This window comes from Fringilla coelebs (genome assembly GCF_963513975.1).
Source record: "Fringilla coelebs genome assembly, chromosome: 7".
NCBI classification, from domain to species: Eukaryota; Metazoa; Chordata; class Aves; order Passeriformes; family Fringillidae; genus Fringilla; species Fringilla coelebs.
In genome coordinates, this window is record NC_140035.1 from 10,373,160 (window position 1) to 10,389,074 (window position 15,915).

The 15,915-nt window shown below is 41.0% G+C and overlaps 1 protein-coding gene across 3 annotated transcripts in view; it reads left to right on the forward strand.

Annotated features, from left to right (window-relative positions):
• The window catches only part of MYLK (myosin light chain kinase), a gene marked incomplete at its 5' end in the record, with an annotated part of 136,959 nt that overhangs the window by 96,835 nt on the left and 24,209 nt on the right, over positions 1 to 15,915 (forward strand). For all 3 annotated transcript variants that reach the window (XM_084209727.1, XM_084209728.1, XM_084209729.1), the window contains 4 exons: positions 10,054 to 10,356; positions 13,936 to 13,971; positions 14,071 to 14,164; positions 15,122 to 15,325. In XM_084209727.1, the coding sequence (XP_084065853.1) occupies positions 10,054 to 10,356; positions 13,936 to 13,971; positions 14,071 to 14,164; positions 15,122 to 15,325 (637 nt within the window). The remainder of the gene's footprint in view (positions 1 to 10,053; positions 10,357 to 13,935; positions 13,972 to 14,070; positions 14,165 to 15,121; positions 15,326 to 15,915) is intronic.

Here is a 15,915-nt window from a genome sequence, read left to right on the forward strand (position 1 = left end):
AATGTTCACTGAAGTTGGAAGGTGCTTTTCTCTAAAGCCTGTCAGTCAAAATAAGGAAGCTGTGTTTCTCTGAATATGCAAAACCTGGCACTTCTGAGCCTACCAAAGCTCATCCTTAGTCCTAAATTCCTGCCTGTCCATTGTCTCTGCTCCATCCCAAGTACCGGGAAGAAACTTGCTCTCCCTGCCCTGACCCCACTTTCATAGCAAGCATTGGTGGAGAAAGTCCTGGTGCTAGAGATCAGCTCTGTTTGCTCAGCCCTTTATAATTAGTCTCTAAATTCTGTGTGAGCTGCCTCCCTGTAAGTTTACTGAGAAAGGGCACATCCATGTGTGTGTGTTGTGTGCTCAAAACACTGCTGCCTGACCACACTGCACAACTGAGCCTTGAATGTGTTGAAACTACAAATACAGAACATTTGCTTTCTGGGGGAGCATGTCTGAGCAGACCCAGAGCTGCATTTCTCAAAGGGCTAGCTAACAGGCTTGGCTCTTCTGAGCAAATCAAAGATATTTTCTCTTTTAGCAAATCAAAGATATTTGTTAAATATAATCCATATTAATTTCATTATTAATATGGAAAGAAAGATGTATTTATTTTATTATCATTACCTTTTTAATATTAATAATTATTACCTCTTTTATTTTATTATTACTTCTTACAACTATGTAGGTTTCAAAGGCTTCATGCTGATGGGCAAGTTTGTTATGTGGAAGATTTCAAAAAACATTTCTCAAATTAAATTTGCACTGTAACACATGTCAAGGAGCAGGTTGCCCAGCAAAGTTGTGCAGTCTCCATCCCTGGAGGTATTCAAGTTCAGACTGGATAAGCATCTGAACAATCTGGTGTGACCTTATAGCTGATCCTGCTTTGAACAGAAGGTCTAAAGACCTTCCTGAGGATATTTAAGACCATCCTGGATCTTGGTTTTATACTTGCAGTTGTCAAAGACCTTTCTTCACAAAAAAATAACATTTTTGACTTAACCTCCAATCAGAAGACAAAGGATTGAGCTTATCTGCCAGGATTGAAATCAGAAATGATCCTGCTATCATTTGAACTCTGAGTCCTAGATTGCAAACTCTATCTGAGTACAATTTGTAGAAATTATTTTTAATAATGATATTAAGGGAAACAAAGACACCCTGCATTCCTTTGAATTTAGCTCCCATAGTCTTAAATCTAACTGTCAGACTCAGGCCTCAACTACAGTCTTAATTGAACTATGCAAGGGTTCTGACACCTAAAGCATTTAAATAATTTATGATTGGATGCTGTTAGAGTCATGGGAAAGGATGCTCTTGGAAGAAGCCCAGCTTCATCCTATGGGGTTTTATTTCCTTTAATGAATATCAATGAACAAAAATGTCCATTACATTCAGCCTCCAGTGTGAGCTGTGTGCAGTCCACACAGCAAATGCGCTGATAAATGAACAAGTTAGAGGAGACTTTTTAAATTATGGTGTGGTGCTGAGCACAGAGCCCTCAGCCAAAAGGACTGAGTCTTGTGATTCATTGTGTAACTTTGTACAAGCACTAATAATTGGGAGACCTGCAAGTCTGTGAGACATCCAAGTTAAGCAGTATCTTCTTTTGAAGGGTTGACTGGTCCCAAAACGTCCATGTTGAGCTCTTCTCTATTGTTATGATCAGCTCTCTTAAATAAGCAATTTCCTTAGCTGACTGATCTCTCTATAGAGATTTTGTAACATGTTTCTGCTCCAAAATCAAAACAGCCTGATGTGAGATTGAGCTAATGATTTATAGCAGACATTGTGTCAGATGGAAATGGACATGTGTTGCCAAAGCTGTTAAATGAGCCAATGATGAGCTTAGTGTAAAATAAGACTGATTTAGGCAAGGTAGAGCCCTCAGTTTACAGTGACAGCAAGGAATATGCATTCCTTTTGTGCCATTTATTGGATGTATGTGATATATTTATCAAAATTATGATTCTGAACATTTTAGCTGTGTGATAGCCCCAGGTCTGTAACCACCTTTGAAAAAGAAACTTGGTTTTCCTACTAGCTAAAGCTGGGTACTATGACAGTATCCAAAGGATAACACAGAATTCAACAAGGGTATCTGGCACTAGAGAAATAATCTGTTCTGCACCTATGCCACAAACTTGCCACATGCTTTTGGGCTTATTGCTTCTCGTTTCCATGCCTACTATTCAGGAGCTTTTTGATGATCAGTTTTTAGTGAATACTTTGTTTATCAGTCTGTCTTTGAGTTTTTTTAAAGATAGAACTAGAAACACACATGCTACCTAACTGGGGCCTGATTTTGACCAACCTTGTTTGTCTTTTATAAATCCTTTGGGATCTTTACTGTTCCTGATGTGGTATTTTGTGTTTATATACATATATCTATTTATGTATATATATTGTACATACACACATGTTTATATAAGTTTCATGGTGATTAATAAGCTCTATGGTAGATATATGCAAAAGAATAGGAGCAATGTCATTAGACCCTGAGAGACCTAAAGTCAAAAGTTATGGTGTTTTTATTACTCTCAGCACTGGTGCATGTACTGTGATTTGCAGCCTTCTCTGCTGCAGGAAAGTGATAAACAAAGTACTCAAGGACACACATATATATATATATACACAGAGGCATGCAAGTAGTTTACCATGAATTCACTAATACCTGAGCTCTGCTCTATTCCATACTTGACTTGGGATGGGGAAGTTACTTTCTGTGAGGAAGATGTTCTATGCCTTTAGCAGAATCTGTGCGAGCCCAGTCTTTCCAAGCACAAACGAGAAAACACAAGTTTACCTGAGAACAAGGTTTGATCACCACTAACAGTCATTGAATGTAATGGTAGGATTATTAATTGCTGCTAGAAGGGCTTGATTCTGCTTCCACGAGTCACATATATGCAAGCTTAGAATTTGTTTTCTCCCTGGAAACTCTGTTACAAGGAAACATGGTAGCAAAACCAGCAGTGCACAGTGACCTTTTCAGCGCTGTGAATGCATTGTGGGAGACCCTGAGAAATCTGGCTCAGTGCTCAGCACTCAGACAGAGAGGACCCAGTGGTCAATGTTCTGTGCTCCCTCTCTGGAAAAGTTAAGTGCAGACATCTGGGGAGCAGACAGTGAAGCGAGACGTCCATAGACATTCTGACACTGAATACTGCAGCTCAGAAGTGCAAATATGAATGATTCTGAAGTTCTTTTTTTGAAAAGAATCAGATATCTTGCAGTATCCATGTGATTCCCTGTTTTCAGTCAGGTCAAGAATGCAGTGACTTTCTTAAGAATATGTGGGTGGACTCGCTCTGTAACCTTCAACCTTTCAAATTCCTCTGGATTGCTGGAGTATTTTTGTCACTGGTTTTATATTTAAAGGGCAACTACTCTGGTGGGTAAGGAAGAGATGTTTTTTGTTGCTGCTGTTGTAGTTCAAGAGTATAGTTACCTCCACTGTCAGCTTACCACTAATGCATAGTGGTTCTCCAGCTGTACCAAAACTAAGTTTTCAGAGAAAGACAAAAATGTGTAGAGGAAAACCAGCTTACTCTGCTCTGTGCATCAGTGCTGGCACACTAATCCAGGTTTATCCCTTGAATGGCCATGTAGTTTCAATGTCATTTCTGTTAGGAGAAATTTCAGTAGAACTCCATGCATAGTTGCTTTTTCCTGATGCTTACCTTCAGTTTGTTTTTGAGGAAGAAAATAAATATCTTGACAATTGCAACAAAATTCCTATATTTCACCTAGTTACTCAAAAATGATTAATCACAACTCCTGCATGCAGACATGGGGTTCCTAAGACCCAAACTCACTCCAGTGGAGACTAATCCACGGAAATCCTACAAGGAAGACTCCTAAAATTTATTGTGCCTTTCAGTGGGCAGGTTTGGGAGCTCTAATTCTATCAGTTATCAAAGCAGATACCTGACGTGCAGCACATGAGTAATCCGAACAGCTTGTTGATTCAGGCTCAGGAGCAGATGGTTTAGAAAAAGGCTCCTGAGAATGCATTATATATTTGTTTGTTCCATTAGGCCTGTGGCAGAAGGAGATGTTCTTGTGCTGAGGGCATTTGCGTGGGAGTGGTGAGCTCTGGTTTCGTTCCCAGCTCCATTCTCCTGTGTGTCCTTGGGCAAGGTCATTCTACACTTTCATGCCTCGGTTATCCCAAGAGCACAAAGTGATGCTCTGGGCCACCAGTATTTGTGAGCTACTTTATCCACAGGTCTCAAAAGGGCAGTTTTTAAATAACTTCATTTTCTGTCAGAGTTGTCACGAGAAGCAATCTGGTGAGAGTATTCTGCAGTGTATTTTACAGGGGAGGTGTAAATTTCAAAGTCTGGACTAACAAATCTTTACCGTGGGGTCCTTGTCTCTGCTGTTTGTTAGGAGAAAACTCATGTTCATTTCAGTTTCTCTTGAGTTGTTCTGCAGGAAAATACAGATATTTTTTTGTTTAACTTTATCCTAAACCTGTGGTACGCTGACATACAGGGTGTACATTAGTTACAGGAGTTAAGGGGTAATATCTCTACTTGTAGCACTCCTCTCCCTTGGAAAAAGAGCTGCAGGGCATAGTTTTCCAAGCACAGCAGCGAGGTCTGCCATGACCCCGAGCCCTGTCAGCAATAGTGCCGAGTTCAGTTATGACCTTTTATGGTTTCGCTTTTCTCCTGCTGATGGATTTCAAATGAAAGCTTTGCCAGCGCTGTCGGCATGGACAGTGTTCAACTGGCTTTTGCAGCATATTAAATACCTTCCCTGGCTAAACAGCTTGTGGAATGGAATTAAATTGTTTCTTTCTGTCTGTTCTTTATCTGGCAGACAAATATCACAATAGCTAATAATAGTGTTATACAGTAATATGATAACTGGATTTAGAAAGAAAACAAACCAATTTTGAGAACAGATAAAGAAAACTACTTCAGAGACATTGCTTCAGTGCTGTCTCTGTTCATAAAAGAAAAGAAAAAAGAACTTTTCAGAGGCTGTGGTTATACTGCTCTCAGTTTTCAGAGGCTTTCTGCTGGAACAATCTCTCTGCTTAAGAGCCAGGGCTGTGCAAGCTCTTAACGCACAGCAAACTCCATTGCCTCGCCTTGGCTCAGCCTGACCCTCTCAGCGAGTAGCAGAACAATTTCCATTTCCCTGCACTCACTTAGATAAGGAGATTGCTGCCTTTTTTGGTCTCTTGGAATGGTTCTTGTGTTCTGAGGGCTCTGTAAACTGAGCCATGTGGAGAAGGCAGTGAGGTCTAGATAGCACAGCCTCATGTCACGTGGGTGTCCTGCAGGAGCTGTGGGTTTGCCTCCACTGCAGAAAGAGAGAGTCCCCTTGCTTATGCAAAGGAATTTTCACAGAAACACGGAATATTCTGAGTTGTAAGGCACCCACAAGGATCATCGAGCCCAACCTGAAGTGAGTGGCCTGTACAGGGACTGAACCCACAGCTGTGGTGTTATTAGCAACATGCTCTAACCAGTACACTACTGGGAAAAAAAGCAATCACATCAAGTCACATTTGTCTGATAAACAGCAATGATTTGAAGGCCGAGCATGCTTATGTTTTATGCTTCTCAGAGTGCACAAATACAAATTAATTAAAGATTACTTCAGGCTGTATATCAAAACCTGTTTACCAAAATATTTCTGAGAACTTATCTGAGGAAGGAGGGCAGCTGAATTCAGTTTGAGAGTAAATAACAAGTGTGTGTTTCAGTGCTGGTATGGTCTTAAAAGTGGCTTAAACATTTCATGTGGGGCCAACTCATCACATTATCATTTGCCCTAAGGAATACATGCCACAAAGAATAAACTGGAATCTGACCTCATTTCTATTGGGGTAGTGGTAATTTACACCTCCCTTTGTTGAGAAGCAGGGGGTTTTAATCTGTGCCTGGTTTGCTGAAGCATGAAGGGCTAAAAAGCTCCTTCACACCACCTCCAGTCTCCCCTCACTCCTCTCTGCTGGGCTTATGGCTCACAGCGCACAGGAGTCACTCCTGCTGCTTCCTCTGTGCTGCTGGTGTCAGAAACTCAGTGCAGCCTCTGTGCTGCTGTGCAAACAGTCCCTGAGTCAGGTTTGAGGCCAAATTAGCTGCTGCTTTGCCTGCCACAAGGCCTTGGAAGCCAGCTTGGGGCAACCCAACTCGTATTCCTAGAGAGATTTACGTGCAAAAGCATTGGGTTTGTAGGATTCTGACCAGGTTCAACAGGACTGTGTGGATACAGCCGGTCTGACCATGATCATGTAGAATATCATTAGACTTGATTCAGGGGTTATGTAGGTGCTGTCAGGTAGCCAATGCTGAAGTACCCCTATTTCATATAGTTAAGGTACCTTATGGTGGCTTTTTTTTGTTGCATGTAACAGTGACATTGAAGTTAGAGCTCAATATTTTGAATTAGTTCCTTCTCCTGTTGAAATGTGCACAAGTGCACTTTGGATGCCCTGCCTTTGTTCTAATTCACATATTGGATTTAGCTATGAATTGTTCCAGAAGAGGAAGAACAAACTTGTGGTCCATTAAAGCCAATGTAAAGCCCTCATAACATAAGCCTAAGTATGAAACATGATTGTGCATGTCTAAAAAACTGCACATGACATGCAGTGGAATATTGGAGACAGGCAGCTCAGGGATATGAATGATATAGTAAACACTAAAACAGAAGGACAAAATAGAGAACTGTGCTTGTCTTCCCCACTCCTTCTCAACTCATGGGATGTTTTTATTGGAAGCAGTTAATTGTGCAGATAGAGATTTCATATTCCAGAAGGGAATGTAGTTTGGCAAAATATTCTAGCTTTCAATACAGACAGATGAATACAGAGTAACCTTTAAAATCCCCATAGAATAAACTATTGAGAAAGAAAACAGACACATGGAGAGACCATCTGCAGGTTCTCTGAATGTGCAGAGCTGTAGAATACCACCCAGTCTGATATCAAGTCATTTTTAAGCATGTTAAAATGGTACATATACATCTGTCATATTAAAAAAGAGCAAAGATTAGGCTTTCATTCCTGTTTAGGATCTCCCATAGCAGCTTCTACAGTATTTATACACTGAACAGATCTGCAAGCAGCAGCCCATGATAGACTTCAAACAGAAATGTGCATCTTTCTGGCTCAGTAGAGTCCAGCCAAGGTAGCAGGTTTTCATCTCTGCCTATTGAGAAAAATGCCTTAGGAATATAGAAATGTTCCCAAGGCTAGCAGATACTAGTCTAAAGCCATGTGGCATTTCCTTTGCCACTGCTATACCCTTGGCCATGAATGTTTTCTCTGCAGTGCTCACATACCTAAGCCTTGCTTCTGTAAACCATGCAGGCCAGAGGGACTCCAGTTGTCTAGGTGAGTCATGGAAAGAGAGCTTACTGAGGGAGCTGGGGCCTAGGAAACTGATAAATCATGGCCAGAGTTTCATTTGGAAACAGAAGCGTGTTGGAAGTCAGCAATGAGAGAGCGTATTTTCATGTCCTGCACAGGAAACAGGCTACTGTGCTCTGCAAATGCTGAAACATTGAACACTTTCTCCATATCTGTTCAGTGTACAGCAGGAGAGCAACCTAACACTTGATTTTTAAAGCAACACATAGATCCAGGTCTGGCTGTGTGCATAGCAGATGTCAGAGAATCTGCACTGCTTTGAAAAACTTCAGCAGATGCCACTGTAAGGTGATGGACTACTGGCTTGGCTTTTTCTTCAAAGTATTTTCCTCCTGCTATCTGCGACTGCTCTGTTCTGTTTGGATTTAGGATAAATCGGCTGTTACTTACTCCAGATCTATCTGCATTTTGAAATGATGCAGTGATGGTTACATAGGAGGAAAACAAGACAGAGGGCTGAATATTCCACTCCTGTAAAGATTTTGAGAAAGACAGAGAATCACTCCCAGCAAGATAACAAGTTGTAGTGAAAAGAAGATGCTGCTGTGACTGCCTGACTAAAATCATCCAATCCATGTGTGCCGTGCCAGCAGCTCTCTGATGGCTGCTATGGGTGTGGTACAAACATGCTGATACTCCAAATGGTGTGGGACTGAATCTTCACTTCTTGCAGCTCCAGGGAGGCTGGGACAGGACCAGTACAGGGAAGAGGGGTGATGCTGTTTGGGCACCAGGAGATCAAGACTCAGTTCTCATCTTTGCTACAATCTCTCTTTCTAAGCTTAGACAAACCATCTAAATCCTCTGTGATTCAGTTCATTATATATCTACTCTATAAATTCATGCTTGCTAATAGCCCCTTCCATTCTGTCAGAAAATGAGGTGAGCAAAATGTGACCACTAAGCAGGACAATAAGCTGTTCCAGAGGTTAAGGACATCTGGTCTCTGACATGTGTTTAACAAAACATGTGCTGTATAATGATGACTCCTAGTGGAATGGTGTTTTAAGTGTTGCCAAAATGAACAAAGATAATCTTGATTCTGGCAGTCACTTTTTCTTCCACCTGGGAGTTCTCATACTGAATGCAGTGGTATACTCAGTGTCCACCTCCCTTCTTCCCTCTCAGTCTTTTCCCTCATACTTGAAAATTTCTATTTATATATCTTCTAATGTGTTTAAGTTGTGGAGGGAGATGGATTTTTCATCACAACTGAACTAAAACTTTTTTTCAGGGGAGTCACTAGGCAATGAAATTTGCCCTCTTCCAAATAGTGAACTGATCCTTAACTATCTTGATCAGATTAGACTGTCCTAATTTCCCTCTCTATGAGTAAAACCACAGGAGTCAGAGGAGAGGTTCCTCTGTCCAAGAACCAAAGGCATGTTTCTGACAAATTGTGGCTATTTCTGTCAGCTCAGTAATTTTTCCTAGGAATGATAATTTGAGTATAGAGGGATATAGTCTGTCACAGTGAGGCTTTGATCAAAGTCTACAACAGCTTCCCCCAGCATTTGGATGTTTTTATTGCTGAGAAAGTGGCAGTATTTTTTGGCTGCTTTGTCAGCTCTGCCTTTCCTACAGAGAAAGTGATTATGTCTGGTAGCAGCTTGAACAAGAAATCTGGGACAGGATTTTATCAGTCCATGTTCAATGTAGCCACTGTTTGGAGCATCTCACACTTTCTATCTTTTTTGTTTTCCTCTTCTCTCATCTATCCCATCCTTTGATTTCTCTTTCAACCTTTGGCCACTAGTTCATCCACATCAACATCATCATTATTTTGTAGGTTTTGTGGGTTTTGCTAGATTATTTCTGAGAGGATTATTTCCAGAGAAGCTATTTGTTCCCTTAAAAGTCTTTTGAAGTGCTTAAATTCCACAGTTATTTTCTAGCAATTTATTTTAAAAGTCACCATTTTTCTGTCTTAGAAGAACATCAATTTCAATAATTAATCATTTGACTAAATCTTGAAAAAGTCATTTAACTGCAAGGCTGTTGTATTTTCTCAGGTGTTTGCATAGTTGGCTGCACATCTGCACACCAGGTTCTGGTGATACTGGTTCTACTCATCTAAATAAGGACTTCAGTAGCAATCCTCTAACTGAGGAAATACAGAAGTTTCTATCTCCCGCTTCCTGAACAATTTCCAAAATGCGTATGAGATTTTAAAAATCTCACTGTTTAAATTATATATTCTAAATTGAACTCCTTCTTCCCGAAAAGTGCACCAAACTTCCAAAAACTGCACATAGATGAATTTGTTCATAAATTGTTGGCAGATAAACCTGTCACCATTCAAGGCCTTGTTTCCATGCTGGCAAAATGGTTCCTGTATTTCTGCTACCCAGGGGTATTTTGATGAGTGGCACTTTCTGAGGCTGCGAAAGGTGAGTAGTGGCCCTGAAGTGTGGAAGCAAATGAAGGGAGCTGAAGAAAGCACATCACAGCAATGGGATTGTTACAGGGGTGATCCTCTAAGGAAGATCACCAAGGAGTGGTTTGCACCATTGTGGGAGATTGTAGGCATGGCTAGGACTGGTTTTGGTTTCCTCTGTTTCTATAATGATAGCTGTGAAGCAGAGCAATGGAATGGAAAGAGAAGGGCCAGGAATACCCTCTGAAGTTCTGTCTGCTCCTCACGGTGTGCGTTGTGTGCGTTTTTGCAGATAAACCAGACCCACCGGCCGGAACTCCTTGTGCGTCGGACATCCGGAGCTCCTCCCTCACGCTCTCGTGGTACGGCTCCTCCTACGACGGCGGCAGCGCCGTGCAGTCCTACACCGTGGAGATCTGGAACTCGGTGGACAACAAATGGACAGACCTCACCACCTGCCGCAGCACCTCCTTCAACGTGCAGGACCTGCAGCCGGACCGCGAGTACAAATTCCGCGTGCGAGCCGCGAACGTCTACGGCATCAGCGAGCCCAGCCAAGAGTCTGAGCTGGTAAAGGTTGGAGAGAAACAAGAAGGTAAGTTCTTACCAGGACAAAAACATCTCAATTCAACTGAGCTTTTCCTTAGCGAGGCCAGAGAGCTGCACACCCTCCTTCCCACGTGTCTCTGTGGCTGTGACTGTGCTCAGGTCCTTCACAGACTTCATTTGGGGGTCTGAGCACATCAGTTTTGCATACTTGCAGTGTGGAAACTTGGCTTCAGGGATCCCAAATCCCTGCCTTGTGAAAGCAAGCACTAATTCTCATTCTGGCTTGCCAGATGAGTGCTGGCTGAAAGAATTCTGCAGTTCAGTGCACAGGTAATGGGAAATTAAACCTTTCACAGATGTTACACATTCAGTCCATGCCCAGTTGGAAGATGATGGTTGGTAGCTTACCTGAAATATGCCAATGGATTCATTATAGTTTATACTGGACACACCATGGAAAAACCAACCATAAACACTATCCCAAATTTGCTCTTGGAAATAATGAATGTGCTTGCTGCTAGCCAAGCACAGAATATGCAGCAGAAAAAAACCTGGCACCTTGCAGCTAGCTGTATTTCCCATGCTTTCAATCCCAGCATGATAGTGTACCTCAGTCCTGTGTCCCCTAGGACACCCAGTGTGTGAATTCAAGGCTATCCTACTTAGCATGTTGGTTTTGCAGCATTATGGGTGCCAAAATATTTTTTAGGGTTTTTGGTTAGAGTTGCATGTACTTTTGAAAATATTTCTCTGTATTTTTTACTTCTTAATTTTTGTTTAAGATCTTCTCAAAGGGCTAATAGGGAGAGTTCAATCATTGTAGAAATTATTCAGGAACTGGTACAAAATTTGAAACATACAAATCTCAGCATTATTTTTCAAAACCAGAAAAGAACTACATATTTTTGTGCACACCTCCATCTACCTACTGTGCAAGGATTACTTTGATAGTCACCTTACCAAAAAGCCCAGACCAGGAATAATAAATTTTACCATTTTTCCTGTCTTTGAGGAGTGCACTGTGTGTTGTATCTCTTCCCTCTTCCTTTAAGTGTGCAGGGCTTTGGAGATTGAAGTGTTCCACATAACCCTTGTGAAGTTATCTTTTATTGCTAAAGGATGACAAAATGAGAGCAAAGTGATGCAGCATCACACAACTGTGTAAGCCTCTCAAACAAAAGTAAATCATATTTCTCTTCAAGTGCTAAATTGGGTGCATGCTGAGGAATCACTTCCCTCTATTTGCAGGATTTAAAACCAATCTAAATCAAGATGCACCTTCTCTTCAAAGAGGGGAAAATAACATTAGGAATAGCAATAAAATTGAAAGGAAGCTAGATGGTATTGGCTCTTCATAATAAAATTCCCTGTGTTTTAATGCCCTCTTTCTTTAGTTGCAGGACAAACACCTTCTAGGGCTGGAGACCTGACTCTTCTCTGTTTTTCCTAGAGCAACCACTACCTATACTGGACCAAAGCAAACAAGTTATTTTTCCATTTAAGTCTGAGCATTTTCTTACATAGATTTAGAACAAAAGGCTAGAAAGTGTATGAGTCGTTGCAAGACACATTAAAAAAAAAGCAACAAAAAAGTTGTTTTAAGCAAAAAGAAAATATGTTCTGTTTGCAGGAGCGGGGAGGTTGTCTTTGTGTTCTCAATTCTAAGGCTTATTGATTTCAATTTTTGATATCACAGATAGTGTGGAAAAAGAGCAAATAATTTAAAGTGTGATTTTTCAAGTGTGAGAATAGAACTGGTGCTTTAATTAAAGGCAGTGGAAAATGCATGTGTTCAGCACCTGTCAAAGTCAGGACTTTAAGCCGCTACCTTTGTGAACACTTAGCTGAGTAACTAGGGATTTTCTAGGCTGCCAGGAAGTCTGATTACTGATTTTCATACTGATGTGGCCAGCACATATTAGCAATGTCAGTATGATCTTAGTGAAGAAAGGCATGGCTAAATTTTCACAATGCATTTGAAGAAAACTAAAATAAGGTTGCAAGTCTCAACAGATTAAAGCGTGCATTGCCATGTTTGAGGAAAATTTGGTACTGTTGACTCACTTCCGAGAAAGGTTTTAGCACAGCTGCTCAGCACTTAGCAAGATCAGATATGTACCACTTAGATAATTTAGGCTTCCACTGGTGGACCAAACTGTTCCTACTCTGTGGCTTCAATGCAGTGCTGCAGAACCAGGCACTGACTCCTTGTCTGAGCAGTATTTGGCAGACATTACCTACTGGCAGCCTGGCTGGGAGCAGCTCCCTTACACAGCCCTTAAAAGGGGAGGAAAATGTTATGTGCTCTGTGCAGGAGTGGTTTGTAGCTGAGGAAGGTCTGAGAACAGCTACCCTGGGTGGGGAAGGCTCCCTTCCCTCCCTGCTCTTCTGGTAGATCTCTGCAAACCAACTCTTCTGTGCTGGAATATGCAAGGGTTGCAGCTCCCTTGCATATTCAAGACGAAAAAGAGAGGAAGGCTTTAACAACAGACTTTATCCACTTGATTGGCTTTGCTACCAGCACACAGATGCAGCATTTTGTGTAGGATGTGAAAGGCTGATGCCTCAGACCAGATCCCTGCACCCTTTATTTCTGTTGTTTTCTGCTCACCCTCTGCATCTAACTCTGTTCTCTGAAGCACCTAACAGCACACAGAGTACTGCATTAATTTAATAACACAGATCTGCTGACACAGGGGGGATAAATCCCTTGGTTAGGCTTGCACCCCATGGTGGTAAAGTGCAGCTTCAGCAGCTACAGGAGAATTAACAGGTCATTATGTAACAAACAGGCTTTGCAGTTTCTCAAATCACTGCTCACAGCCACAGGTCTTAGGAGCAAGCCCAAGCGGTGTTAGTAATGTATAACAACATCCCAACTGTAGCCCCTTTCCCACCATACCTGCAGGCAAAAAGCAGTGCTGCAGGCAGTTCATGTACATGAAAATTAGAAATGAAAATCAGGACACTCAGGCCAGCTTTTACTCTGACTCAGGTCACTGGGTTCCCCTGTCTTTGAGTCTGCCTGCAGAACTGAGGCTCCTTTTGAACCTCAATATTACAGAATTCACCCATGCTCAGGGGAATGCATGCTGTTCAGATTTTCTCAGTATTTTGAGTCTGAAAAGTTTGTCTGGATGCTTTTCAGGGAATCTTTTCATGTACATACTTGCCTAACTTTTGGATTCACAATTCAAAAAAGGCACATCAAAGCCAAGGAAAAATTGTCATGGAACAAGAAGTGTTATTGATTTTAATATTTTTAATTTGTTTTCTATTTCCCTGAGGCATTCTAAAGGTATTTCTTAGATTACTTTGAACTGATGCAGTATGCTGAGGTTTCTAGTAGGCAGGTATAATTGAGAAGTACTGCAAACCACAGGAATGTGATTTATTCAGAAATGGTGACTAGATTGTGACTGGATAGTCAATAGTGATGAAGAAGTGGTGAAGAGATTTTAATTATGAAGTTAATGCACAAACTCCCTGACTGCTTTTTGCTGTTTTGCCATAGGGTCTATCAGTTGTCCATGTCACTTTGAATAATCCATGTCACTTTGAATATCTTATATAAGTGCCATATCTCATATAAAAAGCTATTCATGTCTTTCTATTTTCATCACAGAACCTAAAGAGGATGAAGCAGAGCTCTCTGACGATGGTAAGAAGTGCATGTTTTGAACAGGACAAAAACAAACCTGTGTCCTTCATTCACGTTTTCTGGAGGTTTGTAATCATGGACCTTAATGCTTATTTGTAGAGGAGAAAGAAACAGAGGTGGAATATCGGACGGTCACGATCAACACCGAACAGAAGGTGTCAGATGTCTACAACATTGAAGAAAGACTGGGATCGTAAGTACGGGGCTGTGCTTTTGAAGACACACAATTTTCAAGGCTACCAGCCAGTTATGAAAATCATGTGCATTTATTCTTTGGCTGTCTTGCACTTTCAACATCCCATTTGGGCTTCTTTGTTGCAGTAAAAATAGTTTTCAATGTATTTTGGCTTCCAGTCCATAAAGATCCTTTGCTCCTATTAACTGATAATTTTAAATAGGCACTACATGTATTTCTGGCAAATGGAGCCCACATATGAACAAAGCCAGAGGATTCATTCGTTTTTCAGTGCCCTAAAAGCTATCTGAAAAAAAAAAGGTACACATTGTGTACTTGCATTTCCATTATATCCATTAGTGGTAATAAGATTATCCTGCCCACGGGCTGGAATCTCTGTTGACAGTGGCCATAATCCCAAGAGCATTAATACTATTGCTGAGAGAAGGTCAGTGATTAGCCTGGCTGTGTTTCTCAGGGCCCCAGCTCGTGGTGGTGTGAACTGCAGGCCATGCTAATCCTTCACTGATCGGTGCTGAAGGCCAGGGGATCCTCTGTGCTGCCATGAACAAATCCTGGGAAGTGTAACACAGAGGTAGAATTGCACATTACAGCAAGGGGAAACAATAGTACTGAAGCCTTGAGCATTCAGATTCTGATTTCACCTAAATCTTGTACCTGAGATGTCCCGTCTTCAGAGGTGTATGACCTACAGAAAACTGTGTGCAGAAAGCCTGGTAGGAGTCCCAATTTTTGAACCCTCCTGTATAAGACTTGTTAACTGGAATGGCAGAGTATCTCTAAACATGGTATTCATTCAAAAGTTTTTGCAGAGCAGTATAGAATAATACTTGATACTAAGACATTTTAATTTCAGAGTGGAATGGTTGTGCTGGAATATTTAGTAAATTGTTGCTATTTGTGGTGGCCCATACATTGCAAAAACATTTTATGGAAATAGTTATATATTTTCAGGGGAAAATTTGGACAAGTCTTCAGGCTTGTTGAAAAGAAGAATGGAAAAGTTTGGGCAGGAAAATTTTTCAAAGCATATTCCGCTAAGGAAAAAGAAAATATAAGGGAAGAAATCAGCATCATGAACTGCCTACATCATCCAAAACTTGTCCAGTGTGTAGACGCCTTTGAAGAAAAAGCCAACATCGTTATGGTTTTGGAAATGTAAGTATAAAGCAGAGCACACTGACAAAGTTAATAATGTTGAAAATAGTTGTGTGTACAAAAGTAGCAACCTACAGACACAAGACTGTCAAACCCTTCAGGATTTGCAGAGCCTGGATGGTTTTCAGATCTTGCAAGTTTTTCCAATTATTTAAACTTATTTAAACTGTGTAAGTGAATCTGTGTTAATATTTTAAAAATCAGTCAAAATCTGCTACAGTTGTTACTGTCTAGTTTGCTTGTTTCTTAAAGTACATGTGGTGGGGTTTTGCAGTTTTACTCTTATTGCCCGCTTGGGAGAGGTGAAACAAAGTTAGCTGCATTTTGGACTTTCATTCAGAACCTAAAATGTGTTTAAGGAGGAGAACTTCTTTTACTTTAGGCAGTCCTAAACATGTGTTGAACAGTCTTCACAAACAATAATAGCCAAGATGAGCAATATTTATGTCATCCATAATGCACCTGCTAAGTGTGAATCCCATACTCGTGGCAGTACCAACTGGAAAGAAAATTAAATCCTGATCTGTGCTGATGTTATCCCCAAAAAGTTACTTTAGTTCTGCTGCCACATTGACTTCATGTGCTCTCTG